General features: G+C 39.4%; 2 protein-coding genes across 2 annotated transcripts; both read left to right on the top strand.

Annotated features, from left to right (window-relative positions):
- The first annotated feature begins 418 nt into the window (after positions 1 to 418).
- LOC135469880 (short-chain collagen C4-like) lies at positions 419 to 7,737 on the top strand. The gene is made up of 6 exons (XM_064748508.1): positions 419 to 463; positions 802 to 871; positions 1,317 to 1,426; positions 3,579 to 3,732; positions 6,666 to 6,716; positions 7,262 to 7,737. Exons 1-6 carry the CDS (start codon positions 419 to 421, stop codon positions 7,735 to 7,737), a joined length of 906 nt encoding a protein of 301 aa, XP_064604578.1.
- A 3,473-nt stretch (positions 7,738 to 11,210) lies between these two features.
- LOC135469879 (short-chain collagen C4-like) lies at positions 11,211 to 18,598 on the top strand. Its single transcript, XM_064748507.1, has 6 exons — positions 11,211 to 11,255; positions 11,524 to 11,593; positions 12,013 to 12,122; positions 14,453 to 14,606; positions 15,221 to 15,286; positions 18,105 to 18,598. The coding sequence occupies exons 1-6, from the start codon at positions 11,211 to 11,213 to the stop codon at positions 18,596 to 18,598; spliced, it is 939 nt and encodes a 312-aa protein (XP_064604577.1).
- The last annotated feature ends 502 nt before the right edge of the window (positions 18,599 to 19,100 follow it).

The following is a 19,100-nucleotide window of genomic DNA, read 5'->3' as shown; positions in this document are numbered from 1 at the left end:
TGACGGATGGCATGTTATTCCTTCTGTTAACTGTGTGACTACATGTATATTTAAAGTGAGTTACAGAAAACCCAAGCAACATCAGGAACATTCCCAAGATAGCCACATGTAAATGTGGAAAGGGTCTCAAGTGCCATATAGGATAGGTTAAGTTACTATGAAAGAAGTATTTCTTGGTATAAACAACCAAACGTTTAGATATACAAATGTTCAGTATTATGAGATGAGTTTACATCAACAACTCCTGACTTGCAAGTGAGATATATGAACAGGCCGTCCATGTGGACTGGTTTTGTGGATATCTGGTGTCAGTCTGGCTTATACACACTGTTGATTTCACCAAAGCCCAGTCAGACTAAAACTTGCTACCGTTCTGTAGATACAGCCAATACACTGCAGCTTTACAAGTGTGTGCAAGATGATTATCATTGTCTTGTTGGTGTGTACCTTTCTCAATGGTCAGGTGAGTGTTTGATATCACCGCGCTGAGATTTGTCCACCAGTCATGCAAAAGGATTACACCAATCCTGATTAATAGTCAGGGGCGAAATCAAGCTTTTATAGAACGGTGGAAAAAGTCATTCATAGTTGCGTTCATGGACAATTGACACATACAATTGCCTCCACAATGACCTACAACATCTGTGAACAGTTTATCTTCAAATCAATATTCCGAATAAGAATTCACCTAAAATAGTTGCAAATCAGTGACATTGTCTGAATCTGGGTGTAGGTCTTATCTTCCTGTTCAGTCATACTAGGTGAGGTAGAAACATACTTCATCTACTGTTTATATATCAGGGGCTATCAACTGACGGGAGAAGTAAAGATGTCACTCAAGAAGGGAGTACAGTGGAAAGATCAGCTTCAGGTAAGAGAGTTTAACATTATCATATTTCTGAAGTATTTCCATTCTGATGTCAATGATAAAACTTAATACTTAACTTAACTTGGCTGAATTTGCCAAGAATAAATGATCGGATAGCGTTTCTCTTCAGTGCACCATGGGAGTTTTTCTAATGCTGTCAAACAGCTCTGTTTCCGTTTAACAATACACCCATACAAATTATTCTCCTCTTCACAACATGTTCTTAAATACAACAAACTACATTTTGCATTAATCCTTGTCTGGCAATACTGGTTACTCATATACAACTCCACTTACTCTTAAACACCTTGCTGTTAACCTCTACAATGGACAAGGACCAACACAACGTCACGGTATGATTAGTTTTTAGATTTTCTTATAGCTTTGCCGTTAATTTGTAAAATTTCAAAAATAGGCAACATACGAGTTTTTTCTCTTTGGTTTATAGGTGCTCCCGCAGATTGTTGTGGACTTCCGGGTCGGGATGGTCGGGACGGACGAGACGGAATCCAGGGGCCTTATGGGCCGCCCGGACCACCTGGGCAGAAAGGGCCTCCAGTAAGTAACCATGAAGCGAATAGCCCGTCCCCATAATATTAACTGAGCAACAGTACTTTGGCTTCCTGCCAAGTGCATATATAAGTTCCAGCGGTTAACATTTCTTATTTCATCCAGTACTATGTCGCAGTCCAGAAGTTAGCTTCCTAGGGCCGAATTATTTCATTGATTCTGTGTAAACATTTTCATCCTATTTTAGTACTAAAAAGACTGACATAGGAAGTTAATCAGGCATAGGCCGTATGTGGGGAGGTCTTTCAACAACCTGCCGATGGTCGTGGGTTTCCCCCTATCTGTGCCCGGTTTCCTCCCACCATAATACTTGTCGCCGTCGTATAAGTGAAATATTCTTGAGTACTGCGTAAAACACCAATCAAATAAATGAATAAATAAGCAGTTGTAAGCAATCTAAAAATCCATGACATCGGTTAAAGTAAAAATGCATTGTAGGGAGTTAAAAACACATTAAAATGATGTCTAACATCGGCTGTGTGTATTTACAACCTAAATTATGTGAAAACTGCAGTTGTCATGATGATGTGTACTGGTTTCCTTCTGACGGCAGTCTTTTGGTTGTCTTTGTTCCACACAAATGGGGACATCGAAATATAACCACGAACGCAAATGAGAAATACTAGCACTTAGGTATATATATATCCCAAATAATAGACGAGGCTTGTCTCAGCGAAAACTGTCTCTTCGTTTCCTAGCATATCAAAAAATTGCATTTATGGTTAGCATGTGAATAATACGCTCAAAATATGTATGCATGTGCTAAACATGTCTGCATTACATGAAACACGTATGTACTCTCTAAAATTTGGAGATCAAGATGGCAGGGTTTGTGAGGGGGGGGGGGGGGACTCACTACGTCATAATCTGTGAAGCAGGGCTTAAGTGAATTCTGGTGAACAATGAGCCTAACATATTCCATTCCCATATTCTTCTTGCAAAAGTAAGAAATACTCTTAAAAGATCAATTCAGAAGGCTTGTCTTTTCATAATTCGTAGCGGAAGGTACGGGATATAACTCAGCTATTCAAACATTGCGATTTCATTGCAGCGTAAACAAATCTAATACTTAATATACATAGAATCTTTGCGTCGAAACAGGCATTCGTGTACTAGCCGACAACCAAATTGTACGTCGCAGGTGAATATTGACAACGCAAATTTCCAAAACGACGGTTCAGACTAACCACCAAAGAATTAAGAAAGTATGAAAAATGTGAAATTTGGAAGGAGTCTTCCAATTCTTCAATTTTCTAACATCCAACTCTAATACCATACTCCTGTGAGATCATATACTACAACATCTAATATAAAAAGCATTGATAGAGGTCAAATTATACTAAAACGTGCAAACAATCTCAAATATGCCAGTGTCAAATACAGGGTTTAGATGAAATTCCATATCTCTTTAAGTAACTAGTGTCGCCCTTTGTCAAAACATATTCAATTCCTCCCATTATCCAGCATGTCACTGGATTTTGAATAATGGCGGCGCCCGATCGCGACAATGCGTTCTTGCTCTCGAAATCAAGCTTATCCAGTTAGTGTCCTGAATTAGTAAAAAGTGTTCTAGCTTCATTTTCTGTGCAAGAATATCAATTTCCAACATCCATGTGTACAGCTTAGGTTGCAACGTGTCACTGACTAAATTCCATTTTAGTGGCGAGCATGGCTGATTTTATAAACAGTTAAATATAGGCCAATGGCTAAAAGAAATGGACTCTAGTGCATAAATTGTTAATAATATTTGAAAATATGTGTCCCATGTACGCTTTAATTGCGCAACTGTTCCTCCCCAACCTGGCCACCGAATTCAACACCATAAATATACAGTCCTCAGCCCCGGGATAAGAGGAACAAGACACAATTATGGAGCAGAGTGTCACTTATTCTGAACATTCTATGCATATTTACTTACAAAAGAGTTGAATTATATACTCATTCTAATACCTAAACACTTACAGTGAAGGCGTTTGATGCAATAATCGACAGTATATTAAAAGTACGAATACCAAATAGAAATTTGCCTTTTTCACGGCCTCTTTTTATCCATAACATAAACATAAAAGAAATTTGTAACTCATGCAAGCATTTAAATCACAATAATTTACATGTACTTGCTATCGTTTGTCCCTCCTAGGGACCTCAGAGTGTGATAAATCTGGACAATCAGTTGGACAAGATTTTCCAGACTCTCGTAGAACGATTGGTTGGTGCCAACTTCGGCCGTTCTGGTGTGAACACCGGAGACGGTACAACGGGAACAGAGGAAGACACAAAATCCATAAGTCATGGTAAGAAATCAATGTATATAAAAATATGAGAAAACGGGAAGGCATGAATATGGTGTTCATATCATTATTTTAAAACAGGATTTTGACATTTGTAGTCAACGGGCAATAAAAGACTAGTTGGTTTTTCTGTTGTAATATAAAAACAGATACATTTTATCACTAATCACCAATTTGTCGTTGTCGTGTCCAGTTTGATTTTTCTCTATCTTTTATTTAGTAGCTATATACTGATCTTGAAGGTTAAGCCGGGTTATGAAAATAAATAAAATTTAAATATGCTTGCAGCAAAATAGGGATTTCTAAACCAAATGACCAAGTATATGATATTAATAAGCGACCGGTTGTACCTAGCGAATAAGTAAAAATCCTCCGTATTTTTTTCCTGACTTTGTGTTGTGCGTCATTTATATCCTTATATTATATATCACGTCTGAGAACTACTGGTAGTAGATCTGGACAGTGTCGACATATGTGCAGTTATGCCTCACTGTAACATCATACTGAAGATATCAGAAGTGACGGTTCACTTCGCTAAAACATATCCACCGTGCTTGAATTTACCTGTCGATTTTAGTATTAGCTAGTCATTCTATTGTGATTTACCGATTTTCAGGAGGAGCTGTTACGTGCCCTAAAGATTGACAGGCTAGCATCTTGCTCATTCCGCATTCTTTTTTGCTTATTGTCGTCCCTGTACTGACGTCAGCATAGACCCTAAATAACTGCTGCACACACTACTGGTGTGCTCTCCTGTTGACGTCACCATATATCAGCTGGCCATGAGATCGCAAAGCGATCATAGACTGAAGTCAAAATTTCAAATCACTTTAAAATTGTTTTTTCTTCTCCTGTTGACTTCACCACTTAACACGTCCATACACAAGTGTGGTCGCTCTCTTTGAGGTATTGCAAGTACACAAACAAGTGTGTTTTTCGAGTGTTTACGTCAGCGTATAACACGCGCACACAAAATTGTGGCTGTCTCCCAAAACAAACATACGACAACCTTAGGCAATTGGTGAGAGATTCCTGGGCCATTACACTGCGCTAGCGCGCTAACCAACTGAGCCACGGAGGCCCCATGTGTACGTATGTATGTGTGTGTGTGTGTGTGTGTGTGTGTGTGTGTGTGTGTGTGTGTGTGTTTGTGTGTGTGTGTGTGTGTGTGTGTATGTGTGTGTGTATGTGTGTGTGTATGTGTGTGTATGGTATGTAGGTATGTACGCATTTCTGTATTTACGTATGCGCGTATATATGTAGCTGGGTATATGGGTTTGAACGCTTGTACGTTTAACACATGTAGGTATGTATGTATGTAGATATGTACGTATAAATGTATGTACGTATGTATGTATATATGTTTCTTTATTTATTTGGTTGGTGTTTTACGCCCGACCCAAGGGTATTTCACTTATACGACGGCGGCCTGCATTATGGTGGGTGGAAACACACGACCATCCGCAGGTTGCTGTCAGACCTTTCCACGTACGGCCGGAGAGGAAGCCAGCATGAGCTAGACTGGAACTCACAGTGACCGTATTGGTGAGACTTGAACTCACATTGACCGCATTGGTGAGAGACTCCTGGGTCATTACGTTGCGCTAGCGCACTAAAAATCTGAGCCACAAAGGCGCCGTATGTATACATGTATTTACTTATGTACGTATATATGTAGGTGTATAGGTATGTATGTATGTATGTATGTATGTAGATAGGTATGTACGTATGTATTTTTGTAGGTATGTTTGTACGTTAGTATGTATGTAGATATATATGGATGTATTAATCTATGTCTGTGCATGTGTATGTTTGTACGTTTGTATGTATGTAGACAAGTAATTATGTAATTATGTAATTTTAAATTACGCACGCTTGCACCTACGTACGTACGTACGTACGTATACATGTATGTATGTATGTATGTATGTATGTATGTATGTATGTATGTATGTATGTATGTATGTATGTATGTATGTATGTATCTATGTATCTATGTATCTATGTATCTATGTACGTACGTACGTACGTATGTGTGTATGTATGTATGTATGTATGTATGTATGTATGTATGTATGTATGTATGTATGTATGTATGTATGTATGTATGTATGTATGTATGTATGTATGTATGTATGTATGTATGTATGTATGTATGTATCTATGTATCTATGTACGTACGTACGTATGTGTGTATGTATGTATGTATGTATGTATGTATGTATGTATGTATGTATGTATGTATGTATGTATGTATGTATGTATGTATGTATGTATGTATGTATGTATGTATGTATGTATGTATGTATGTATACATGCATGTATGTATACATGCATGAAGGTAGGTAGGTAGGTAGGTAGGTAGGTAGGGAGGTAGGTAGGTAGGTAGGTAGGTAGGTAGGTAGGTAGGTAGGTAGGTAGGTAGGTGGGTGGGTAGGTGGTTTGGGTGGTTGGGTGGGTAGGTAGGTAGGTAGGTAGGTAGGTAGGTAGGTAGGTAGGTAGGTAGGTAGGTAGGTAGGTAGGTAGGTAGGTAGGTAGGTAGGTATGTAGGTAGGTAGGTAGGTAGGTAGGTAGGTAGGTAGGTAGGTATAAATGTAGGTAGGTTGGTAGGTAGGTAGGTATATAGGTAGATAGGTAGGTATAAATGTAGGTATGTATGTAGGTATGTATGTTGGTATGTATGTTGGTATGTATGTTGGTACGTATGTACGTATGTACGTATGTATGTAGGTATGTAGGTATGTAGGAATGTACGCATGTATACCTGTATGTATATATGTACGTATGTAGGTATATAGGTTTGTTCAGTGTATAACGTCGTACTTAAAAATTTTTAAGTCATACCACGGCGAGAAGTCATTATGTCATTGTACAGATAGTGTGTCTTCTTTTGACACTGGGCCAACGTGTCCTGTTTCCTTGTTCTGACCTTTCAGTGCTGAGCGCCAAGCGAATCAGTAAGAAGTATGATTTTTACCTGCTTAGATGTAATAGACTACTGGTAATACATACGAACTGTTGAAGTACAATATTATTGTACCACACATTAAATGGGGTTAAGTACACCGGAGATTGTACACATGAACTTCTGAAGTGCAATAGAATTGTTGTACTACACATTAAGTGGGGTTAAGTACACCGGTGGTCGTACACATAAACTGATGAAGTGTAATAGAATTATTGTACTTCACATTTAATGGGGTTAAGTACACCGGTAGCAGTACTCATGAACTGTGGAAATTGATAGAATTGTCGTGCTACACATTAGGTGTGGTAAGTACACTGGTGGTTGTACACATGAACTGCTGCAGTGTAACAGAACACTAGTACTACACATAAACGGCTTTGTTGTTAAATAGTTTAGTAGTGGTACTAGTGAGCTGCTTGTAGTACCTCACACATCAAGTGATGAGGTGTCACGCTTTTATCTGTGTGCCACCACTGGATATTCTTATGCACATCCTTTGTGGGCTCAGTACTGCAGGAAATAGCTGTGTCTTTTTTATTATTTGCAAATGTGCTTTATCTTTAGGTATAAAGGCTGGCTCTTACTACAAGCATACAGTTGTGTCTCCCACTGGATCCCAGTTCAACAAAACCTACCCTGGACATCAATCCAAATCGTATCTGTATGGAACTGAGTTTGAGATAAGTTCTGGGAATGATGTCTTCCGCACAACAAACTCGGGGGGAGTCCTTCCTCATAACAGAGAGGCTCAGTGTGCTGTGTGTTATACTCCGGGAAGGTTGAGTCATCTGATGATCCCAGCCCGACTCGAGTGTCCATCGGGATGGACCGTGGAGTACCTGGGATTTCTTATGTCCCAACACCACACGTACCACAAGTCTGAGTACGTGTGCGTGGACCAGGATCCAGATACTCATCCCGCCACCGCTCCCGACCTAAATGGAAATCTCCAGTACGTGGTGGAGGCGGCGTGTGGCTCACTACCTTGCCCACCATATGTGGACGGTTATGAGATTACCTGTGTCGTTTGCACAAAATAATCTTTTCAGTTGATTTGGTAATACAATTGCTGGTACTGTCTCTGAATTATAGAATATTTTGCTTTTACACTGATGCGATTAAATGCATTATAGTGAGATGTTGTAGGGAAGAAGCATGAGTACAATAAAAGACCAGAAGAAAAATTCGAATAATACTTCTACCTAATTGCTCTGGTGAAAATAAATAAACGTTTATACACCTTGTTTTCACATTATAAGCTAATCGACATTTGTTATCCTTTTGACGGTCTTCGGTTTATTTGTGGATGCTTCTGCTGACAATACAAAGTTACCTGATGTTTGTGACTATTTTGAATAGGCTGGGTGGGTGGGTGCTTTTGGTTAAACGTCGTGCTTAACAATATTTCAGTCAAATGACAACGAAAGAATTGTTAAAACGCATCTAATGTGCCTCCTTGTTGCAGGTCGGATTTCCATCGCTCTTTTATCTAGTGCAGCTTCACTGAGAGGCCTTACCGAAGGCAAGTAAGCTGCCCTGCCCGAGCCATTATGCTGATACAGGTCCACTAGTTGTTGCACTATCCCCTTCATGCTGAATTCCAAGCGAGGAAGTTACAACTTTAAAGGTATTAGGTGTGACTCGACACAGGATTGATCTACCACTCCCGATATGGTGAATAGGAGGGTAGCAATAATCTACTCAACTTCCATACCCATGAATCTGCTTATCTTCTTACTTGGTCACATGTGAATCACCAGCAACACAGAGAATCTTCTTCTGGTCGACGGGTACGACTGGTGATTTTACAACACTCAAAAACTCGTTAAGAAATACTAATCGCATTCAAATGTTCGAATCCAGCTTTCTTCTTCCGGTTGGTGGACATTTACTTGGTCAGGAATGGTGACAGACAGCATAACCACAGCAGGTTGGCGTATAGAGATATACATGAAACAAGGGGGATTACTTATGTCATATGACATCGTGTGTGCCACTGTATTTGACACTATTAGATTGGAAGAACTGCCAATGAACATTTCTTCCTTGTGTTTGCTCCATATCCCAACATCGCAACCAGGGAGAGAATCCATTATGGATCTTTCTATTTCTATGAGCGAGTTGTCTATATTTAGTTATCTGTAAAATCAGTCATACTGGCTATCAAATTGGCGCTGGTCAGTGACACGTAACAACAGAAACTCTACACGTAAATATGTTGGAAGTTCATATTCTTGCACTTTTTCTAATTCATAATGTTTAAGCCCATCAGCTCGGTTTCCATGGCAAGTACCCATTGTCCGCGGTGACATCAGAATTATTCAAAAATCACTGGCGGAGTTCAACATGTTTGACGGAGGGCGACATCAGGTACCTGCTATCAACATAACTGTAAACCCTCTTACTGACACTGATATCTTTGAAATTGCTGACACGTTTTAGTGTAATATAACAATACAAAATCAAATTTATTTTATTTCTTGTAGTATATGATCTCACGGCAGTATAGATTTAGTGATGGATGTTAGGAAATTAAAGCGATGTAATCACTTCGTAGAGACAATAGCGTTGGTTGTCCCACTGCACAGAGTTTATTCAAACCGCTTACTGGTGCAGCCATTGTAAAACAAAATACTCTCCAGCATTGCCCAGCATGTAACATGCTTTTGAATAATGATGACGTCACCTGAGGCAACAAGTTCTTGGTTCAAAAACTGAGCTTGTGGAGTTTAACATTATCAATTAAAAAATTTATTTTAACTCCATTTTCTTTGCAATAATATGAAGAGCATGTATTGTTACGTGTTGCTTAATAAAGGCAATTTTGGTAGCGAGTATGACTGATTTTACAGACAAATGAATATATAAAATAGACCTTAGCAATGGATCTCTGCAAAACACTTTCTCATTGTTGTTTATCATCCTACCAAAACTAAACCAGGTGTAAAAAATGGTAACCGTGAACATATCCGCTTCACTCATCCCCGAGATGTAACTTTAAACTATATGTAATGATTACCAGGATGCATTTTGCGTTTTACTTACCCGAAGTTACACAAATAAGACAAACAGAGCGCGTTACCTTACTGAGTCATGTTACACTGACACAATCGTTCTCCTCGACTCTTCCTTAACTCTCGGTAGGCCCTATACTCACATCCAGATGTAAGCCCATGTAGAGCACACCTATCATGTTAGAGTATTTTGATATGACAGGATTTTCAGTCAAAATTCGGATCTGTATAATATGAATGTCTTAACACTATTCCTGTAGGTTATATTTAAAGAAAAATTGTTCTACATTCTGGCACATTCTCATTCAGTTATGATCAGATAAAATATCCTTGATATATAATATCCTCATATGTCAAGAAGAAGTACAGGATCAATCTCGTTTAACCATAAACTGTAATTGTCAGACGAACTCTCATACAATATGAACGATTCTATCTATAAACCTGATTGCTATCATATAGGTTAAAAAGTTCTAGCGGTAAACACCAATCAGTCAAACATCAGTTAAGTAATAAAAAAAACACGTAATAACACCAAATACTGTTAAAGTAAATACTGATTATAAATTCTGCCGCTAATAGCGAACAGTGGTGGATAATCCATATTAATCCATCATCATTCTGATCATTTAATTATTTATTTCATAGGTTTTTTTACTCCGTACGGAGGATGTTTCACTTGTATGACAGGCACCAGAACAATGGTGAGTAAAATGAGGCAAAGCATGGAAAAAAGCTACGACAATCTGCAGGTTGCAGTAAAAGCTTCCCGCCTATGCAAGTGGAGAGGAGGCCGGCATGACTTGGGTTGAGCTCGCAATGGTGAGAGGCTAGCCGCTCAGAATACCACAAGTTCATTGGAGGTTCAGATTCTCACATAGATATCATTTCGCCTTGAGCAAATTGTATAGGTTTATATTTCATGTAGCTGCCAGGATGTTTAAATATTTAAATGTAAATGTTTAAATATTATCTACAAGCTCTTTTTTCTCTTTTCGGAAGTCCAATATTCCAGGATATGGTTCACCTCAGAACCCTATAAGAATTGCACCTGGATAAACACTCTGGTGCCAGCATCCACTGACGGATGGCATGATATTCCTTCTGTTAACTGTGTGACTACATGTATATTTAAAGTGAGTTACAGAAAACCCAAGCAACATCAGGAACATTCCCACGATAGCCAAATGTAAATGTGGAAAGGGTCTCACATCCCATATAGGATAGGTTAATTTACTATGAAAGAAGTATTTTTTGGTATAAACAACCAAACGATTAGATATACAAATGTTCAGTATTATGAGATGAGTTTACATCAACAACTTCTGACTTGCAAGTGAGATATATGAACAGGCCGTCCATGTGGACTGGTTTTGTGGATATCTGGTGTCAGTCTGGCTTATACACACTGTTGATTTCACCAAAGTCCAGTCAGACTAAAACTTGCTACCGTTCTGTAGATACAGCCAATACACTGCAGCTTTACAAGTGTGTGCAAGATGATTATCATTGTCTTGTTGGTGTGTACCTTTCTCAATGGTCAGGTGAGTGTTTGATATCACCGCGCTGAGATTTGTCCACCAGTCATGCAAAAGGATTACACCAAATCTGATTAACAGTCAGGGGCGAAATCAAGCTTTTATAGAGTGGTGGAAAAAGTCATTCATAGTTGCGTTCATCGACAATTGACACATACAATTGCAAATAGTTGCAAATCAGTGACATTGTCTGAATCTGGGTGTAGGTCTTATTTCCCTGTTCAGTCATACTAGGTGAGGTAGAAACATACTTCTTCTACTGTTTATATATCAGGGGCTATCAACTGACGGGAGAAGTAAAGATGTCACTCAAGAAGGGAGTACAGTGGAAAGATCAGCTTCAGGTAAGAGACTTTAACATTATTATATTTCTGAAGTATTACCATTCTGATGTCAATGATAAAACTTAATACTTAACCGCTAAATTTGCCAAGAATAAATGATCGGATAGCGTTTCTCTTCAGTGCACCATGGGAGTTTTTCTAATGCTGTCAAACAGCTCTGTTTCCGTTTAACAATACACCCATACAAATTATTCTCCTTCTCACAACAAACTACATTTTGCATTAATAATTGTCTGGCAATACTGGTTACTCATATACAACTCCACCTTCTCTTAAACACGTTGCTGTTAACCTCTACACTGGATAAGGACCAACACAGCGTACGGTATGATTAGTTTTTAGATTTTCTTATAGCTTTGCCGTTAATTTGTAACATTTCAAAAGTGGGCAACATACGAGTTTTTTCTCCTTGGTTATAGGTGCTCCCGCTGATTGTTGTGGACTTCCGGGTCGGGATGGTCGGGACGGAAGAGACGGAATCCAGGGGCCTTATGGGCCGCCCGGACCACCGGGGCAGAAAGGGCCTCCAGTAAGTAACCATGAAGCGAATAGCCCGTCCCCATAATATTAATTGAGCAACAGTACTTTGGCTTCCTGCCAAGTGCATATATAAGTTCCAGCGGTTAACATTTCTTATTTTATCCAGTATTATGTCGCAGAAGTTAGCTTCCTAGGGCCGAATTATTTCATTGATTCTGTGTAAACTTTTTCATCCTACTTTAGTACTAAAAAGACTGACATAGGAAGTTAATCAGGCATAGGCCGTATGTGGGGAGGTTTTTTAACAACCTGCCGATGGTTGTGGGTTTCCCCCTATCTGTGCCCGGTTTCCTCCCACCATAATACTTGCTGCCGTCGTTTAGGTGAAATATTCTTCAGTACAGAATAAAACACCAATCAAATAAATGAATAAATAAGCAGGCGTAAGCAATGTAAAAATCCATGACATCGGTTAAAGTACATATGCATTGTAGGAAGTTAAAAACACATTAAAATGATATCTATCATCGGCTGTGTGTATTTACAACCTAAACTATGTGACAACTGCAGTTGTCATGATAATGTGTACTGGTTTCCTTCTGACGGCAGTCTTTTGGTTGTCTTTGTTCCACACAAATGGGGACATCGAAATATAACCACGAACGCAAATGTGAAATACTAGCACTTAGGTATATATAAATCCCAAATAATAGACGAGACTTGTCTCAGCGAGAACTGTCTCTTCGTTTCCTAGCATATCAAAAAATTGCATTTATGGTTAGCATGTGAATAATACGCGCTAAATATGTATGCATGTGCTAAACATGTCTGCATTACATGAAACACGTATGTACTCTCTAAAATTTGGAGATCAAGATGGCAGGGTTTGTGAGGGAGGGGGGGGGGGGACTCAGTACGTCATAATCTTTGAAGCAGGGTTTAAGTGAATTCTGGTGAACAATGAGCCTAACACATTCCATTCCCATACTATTCTTACAAAAGTAAAAAATACTCTTAAAAGATCAATTCAGAAGGCCTGTCTTTTTAAAATTCGTAGCTGAAGGTACGGGATATAACTCAGCTATTCAAACATTGCGATTCCATTGCAGCGTAAACAAATCTAATACTTAATATGCATAGAATCTTTGCGTCGAAACAGGCATTCGTGTACTAGCCGACAACCAAATTGTACGTCGCAGGTGAATATTGACAACTCAAATTTCCAAAACGATGGTTCAGACTAACCACCAAAGAATTAAGAAAGTATGAAAAATGTGAAATTTGGAAGGAGTCTTCCAATTCTTCAATTTTCTAACATCCAGCTCTAATACCATACTCCTGTGAGATCATTTACTACAACATCTAATATAAAAAGCATTGATGGAGGTCAAATTATACTAAAACGTGCAAACAATCTCAAATATGCCAGTGTCAAATACAGGGTTTAGATGAAATTCCATATCTCTTAGTACGACACTAAGTAACTAGTGTCGCCCTTTGTCAACACATATTCAATTCCTCCCATTATCCAGCATGTCACTGGATTTTGAATAATTATGACGGCACCTGATCCCGACAATGCGTTCCTGCTCTCAAAATCAAGCTTATCCAGTTAGTGTCCTGAATTAGTAAAAAGTATTCTAGCTTCATTTTCTGTGCAAGAATATCAATTTCCAACATCCATGTGTACAGCTTAGGTTGCAACGTGTCACTGACTAAAATCCATTTTAGTGGCGAGCATGGCTGATTTTACAAACAGCTAAATATAGGTCAATGGCTAAAAGAAATGGATAAATTGTTAATAATATTTGAAAATATGTGTCCCATGTACGCTTTAATTGCGCAACTGTTCCTCCCCAACCAGGCCACCGAACTCAACGCCATAAATATACAGTCCTCAGCCCCGGGATAAGAGGAACAAGACACAATTATGGAGCAGAGTGTCACTTATTCTGAACATTCTGTGCATATTTACTTACAAAAGATCTGAATTATATACTCATTCTAATACCTAAACACTTACAGTGCAGGCGTTTGATGCAATAATCGACAGTATATTAAAAGTACGAATACCAAATGGAAATTTGCTTTTTTCACGGCCTCCTTTTATCCACTCTCCGGCCGTAAGTGGGAAGGTCTGCCAGCAACCTGCGGATGGTCGTGGGTTTTCCCAGGGCTGTGCCCGGTTTCCACCCACCATAATGCTGGCCTGCTGGCCGCCGTCGTATAAGTGAAATATTCTTCAGTACGGCGTAAAACACTAATCAAAAAAAAAAAAAAAAAAAAATCTTTTTATCCATAACATAAACATAAAAGAAATTTGTAACCCACAATAATCACAATAATTTACATGTACTTGCTATCGTTTGTCCCTCCTAGGGACCTCAGAGTGTGATAAATCTGGACAATCAATTGGACAAGATTTTCCAGACTCTCGTACAACGATTGGCTGGTGCCAACATCGGCCGTTCTGGTGTGAACACCGGAGACGGTACAACGAGAACAGAGGAAGACACAAACTCCATAAGTCATGGTAAGAAATCAATGTATATAAAAATATGAGAAAACGGGAAGACATGAATATGGTGTTCATATCATTATTTTGAAACGGGATTTTGACATTTGTAGTCAACGGGCAATAAAAGACTAGTTGGTTTTTCTGTTGTAATATAAGAACAGATACATTTTATCACTAATCACCAATTTGTCGTTGTCGTGTCCAGTTTGATTTTTCTCTATCTTTTATATAGTAGCTATATACTGATCTTGAAGGTTAAGCCGGGTTATGAAGTTAAATAAAATTTAAATATGCTTGCAGTAAAATAGGGATTTCTAAACCAAATGACCAAGTATATGATATTAATAAGCGACCGGTTGTACCTAGCGAATAAGTAAAAATCCTCCGTATTTTTTTTCCTGACTTTGTGTTGTGCGTCGTTTATATCCTTATATTATATATCACGTCTGAGAACTACTGGTAGTAGATCTGGACAGTGTCGACATATGTATAGTTATGCCTCACTGTAACATCATACTGAAGATATCAGAAGTGACGGTTCACTTCGCTAAAACATAGCCACCGTGCTTAAATTTACCTGTTGATTTTAGTATTAACTAATCATTCTAGTGTGTTTTACCGATTTTCAGGAGGAGCTGTCTACACCCGCTGGGGAAGAAATATCTGTCCGGATCATTCGGAAAGACTATACTCAGGTAAAAAATAAGCATGTTGCGGCTAAGTTGCACAAAAATTTTCAAGAGTTACATTTACTCTGAGCCTTTAGATATTTTCTGAGATTAGAACTGAACTAACAGCTTACGTGCCCTAAAGATTGACAGACTAGCATCTTTCTCATTCCGCATTCACTTTTGCTTATGGTCGTCCCTGTATTGACAACAGCATAGACCCTAAATAACTGCTGCACACACTACTGGTGTGCTCTCCTGTTGACGTCACCATATAACAGCTGGCCATGAGATCGCAAAGCCATCATAGACTGAAGTCAAAATTTCAAATCACTTTAAAATTGTTTTTTCTTCTCCTGTTGACTTCACCACTTAACACGTCCATACACAAGTGTGGTCGCTCTCTTTGAGGTATTGCAAGTACACAAACAAGTGCGTTTTTCGAGTGTTTACGTCAGCGTATAACACGCTCACACAAAACAAACATACGACAACCTAAGGCTTAGGCCCTTCTTTAGTCATCAGTTTTTTTCCCAAAACAACTCTTCGCCCTCATCAGGTTGTGTCATGGCAAAGACACCAGACTTGACACCACACCCCAGCCAGTCACATTATACTGACACCAAGCCAACCAGTCATGTTTCCTTGCTCTAACATCTCAGAGCCGAGCGCCAAGCGAGACAGCAACAAGTTGCTGAGATGAAATAGACCAGTAAACGTACACTAACAAGGTGTAATAACCAACTATTGTGTTCACAAGCTACTGAAGTACAATAGAATGGTTGTAATGCACATCCCCTGCTGTCCTGTAATAAACCCATAAACCAGCACACATAAAGTAGTCAAGCATCATAGACCAATTGTAGTACACATTAAAAAGTAGTGTGATGTAAAAGACTAGTGGTGGTACGTATAAAACTCTCGATATGTACATATGTATGTACTTATGTATGTTTTATTTATTCATTTATTTGATTGGTGTTTTACGTCGTACTCAAGAATATTTCACTTATACGACGGCGGCCAGCATTATGGTGGGAGGAAACAGCCCGGAAGAAACCCACGACCATCCGCAGGTTGCTGCCGGACCTTTCCACGTACGGCCGGAGAGGAAGCCAGCATGAACTGGACTTGAACTCACAGCGACCGCATTGGTGAGATTCCTGGGTCATTACGCTGCGCTAGCGCGCAAACCAACTGAGCCAGAGAGGCCTCCATGTATGTATGTATGCGTGTATGTCTGTGTGTGTGTGTGTGTGTATGTGTGTGTGTGTGTGTGTGTGTGTGTGTGTGTGTGTGTGTGTGTGTGTGTGTATGTAGGTATTAATTTAGGTATGTATTCAGGTATGTACGCATTTATGTATTTACGTGTGTCTGTGTGTTTATGTAAGTATGTAGGTATGTACGCATTTATGTATTTATGTATGCGCGTATATATGTAGCTGGGTATATGGGTATGCACGCATGTATGTTTAATGCATGTGTATGTATGTACATATGTACGTATAAATGTATCTACGTATGTACATATGTTTCTTAATTTATTTGATTGGTGTTTTACGCCCGACCCAAGGGTATTTCACTTATACGACGGCGGCCAGCATTATGGTGGGTGGAAACACAAGACCATCCGCAGGTTGCTGTCAGACCTTTCCACGTACGGCCGGAGAGGAAGCCAGCATGAGCTAGACTGGAACTCACAGTGACCGTATTGGTGAAACTTCAACTCACATTGACCACATTGTTGAGAGACTCCTGAGTCATTACGTTGCGCTAGCGCGCTAAAAATCTGAGCCACGGAGGCCCCGTGTGTATACATATATTTACTTACGTACGTAATTATGTAATTATGTAATTTTAAATTACGCACGCACGCACGCACGTACATACGTACGTATGTACCTACGTACGTATGTATGTATGTATGTATGTATGTATGTATGTATGTAGGTAGGTAGGTAGGTAGGTAGGTAAGTAGGTAGGTAGGTAGGTAGATAGGTATAAATGTAGGGAGGTAGGTAGGTATAAATGTAGGTATGTATGTAGGTATGTATGTTGGTATGTATGTTGGTACGTATGGACGTTGGTACGTATGTACGTAGGTATGTAGGTATGTAGGAATGTACGCATGTATACCTTTACGTATATATGTACGTATGTAGGTATATAGGTCTGTTCAGTGTATAACGTCGTACTTAAAAATGTTTAAGTCATACCACGGCGAGAAGTCATTATGTCATTGTACAAATAGTGTGTCTTCTTTTGACACCGGGCCAACGTGTCCTGTTTCCTTGTTCTGACCTTTCAGTGCTGAGCGCCAAGCGAATCAGTAAGAAGTATGTTTTTACCTGCTTAGATGTAATAGACTACTGGTAATACATACGAACTGCTGAAGAACAATATTATTGTACCACACCTTAAGTGGGGTTAAGTACACCGGTGGTCGTACACATAAACTGATGAAGTGTAATAGACTTATTGTACTACACATTAAATGGGGTTAAGTACACAGGTAGCAGTATTCATGAACTGTGGAAATTGATAGAATTGTCGTACTACACATTAGGTGTGGTAAGTACACCGGTGGTCGTACACATGAACTGCTGCAGTGTAACAGAACACTAGTACTACACATAAACGGCTTTGTTGTGAAATAGTTTAGCAGTGGTACTACTGAGCTGCTGGTAGTACCTCACACACCAAGTGATGAGGCGTCATGCTTTTATCTGTGTGCCACCACTGGATATTCTTATGAACATATCTTTAATGCACATCCTTTGTGGGCTCAGTACTGCAGGAAATAGCTGTGTCTTTTTTATTATTTGCAAATGTCCTTTATCTTTAGGTATAATGGCTGGCTCTCTCTACTCGCATAAAGGAAGCGGAGCTAACCAGTTGTGTCTCCCACTGGATCCCCAGTTCAACAAAACCTACCCTGGACATCAATCCAAATCGTATCTGTATGGAACTGAGTTTCAGATAAGTTCTGGGAATGATGTCTTCCGCACAACAAACTCGGGGGGAGTCTTTCCTCATGACAGAGAGGCTCAATGTGCTGTGTGTTATACTCCGGGAAGGTTGAGTCATCTGATGATCCCAGCCCGACTCGAGTGTCCATCGGGATGGACCGTGGAGTACCTGGGATTTCTTATGTCCCAACACCACACGTTCCACAAGTCTGAGTACGTGTGCGTGGACCAGGATCCAGATACTCATCCCGCCACCGCTGCTAACCTAGACGGAAATCTCCTATACGTGGTGGAGGCGGCGTGTGGCTCACTACCTTGTCCACCATATGTGGACGGTTATGAGATTACCTGTGTCGTTTGCACAAAATAATCTTTTCAGTTGATTTGGTAATACAATTGCTGGCACTGTCTCTGAATTATAGAATATTTTGCTTTCACACTGATGCGATTAAATGCATTATAGTGAGATGTTGTAGGGAAGAAGCATGAGTACAATAAAAGACCAGAAGAAAAATTCGAATAATACTTCTACCTAATTGCTCTGGTGAAAATAAATAAACGTTTATACACCTTGTTTTCACATTATAAGCTAATCGACTTTTGTTATCTTTTTGACGGTCTTCGGTTTATTTGTGAATGCTTCTGCTGACAATACAAAGTTACCTGATGTTTGTGACTATTTTGAATAGGCTGGGTGGGTGGGTGCTTTTGGTTTAACGTCGTACTTAACAATATTTCAGTCAAATGACGACGAAAGAATTGTTAGAACGCATGTAATGTGCCTCCTTGTTGCAGGTCGGATTTCCATCGCTCTTTTATCTAGTGCAGCTTCACTGAGACGCCTTACCGAAGGCAAGTAAGGTGCCCTGCCC

Source organism: Liolophura sinensis, chromosome 7, assembly GCF_032854445.1.
Source record: "Liolophura sinensis isolate JHLJ2023 chromosome 7, CUHK_Ljap_v2, whole genome shotgun sequence".
NCBI classification, from domain to species: domain Eukaryota; kingdom Metazoa; phylum Mollusca; class Polyplacophora; order Chitonida; family Chitonidae; genus Liolophura; species Liolophura sinensis.
The sequence above is the reverse complement of the archived record's forward strand: the minus strand, read 5'-3'. Positions and strand labels throughout refer to the sequence as shown.

What these genes read in the sequence shown, in the direction of transcription:
- LOC135469880 (XM_064748508.1), top strand. Translation starts at nt 419, where the DNA reads ATGATTATCATTGTCTTGTTGGTGTGTACCTTTCTCAATGGTCAG. An exon ending in GTACCTTTCTCAATGGTCAG is followed by an intron (nt 464 to 801) that starts GTGAGTGTTTGA and finishes TTTATATATCAG; the next exon opens with GGGCTATCAACTGACGGGAG. An exon ending in CACAAAATCCATAAGTCATG is followed by an intron (nt 3,733 to 6,665) that starts GTAAGAAATCAA and finishes CTGACCTTTCAG; the next exon opens with TGCTGAGCGCCAAGCGAATC.
- LOC135469879 (XM_064748507.1), top strand. Translation starts at nt 11,211, where the DNA reads ATGATTATCATTGTCTTGTTGGTGTGTACCTTTCTCAATGGTCAG. An exon ending in CGGGGCAGAAAGGGCCTCCA is followed by an intron (nt 12,123 to 14,452) that starts GTAAGTAACCAT and finishes TGTCCCTCCTAG; the next exon opens with GGACCTCAGAGTGTGATAAA. An exon ending in TTCGGAAAGACTATACTCAG is followed by an intron (nt 15,287 to 18,104) that starts GTAAAAAATAAG and finishes CTTTATCTTTAG; the next exon opens with GTATAATGGCTGGCTCTCTC.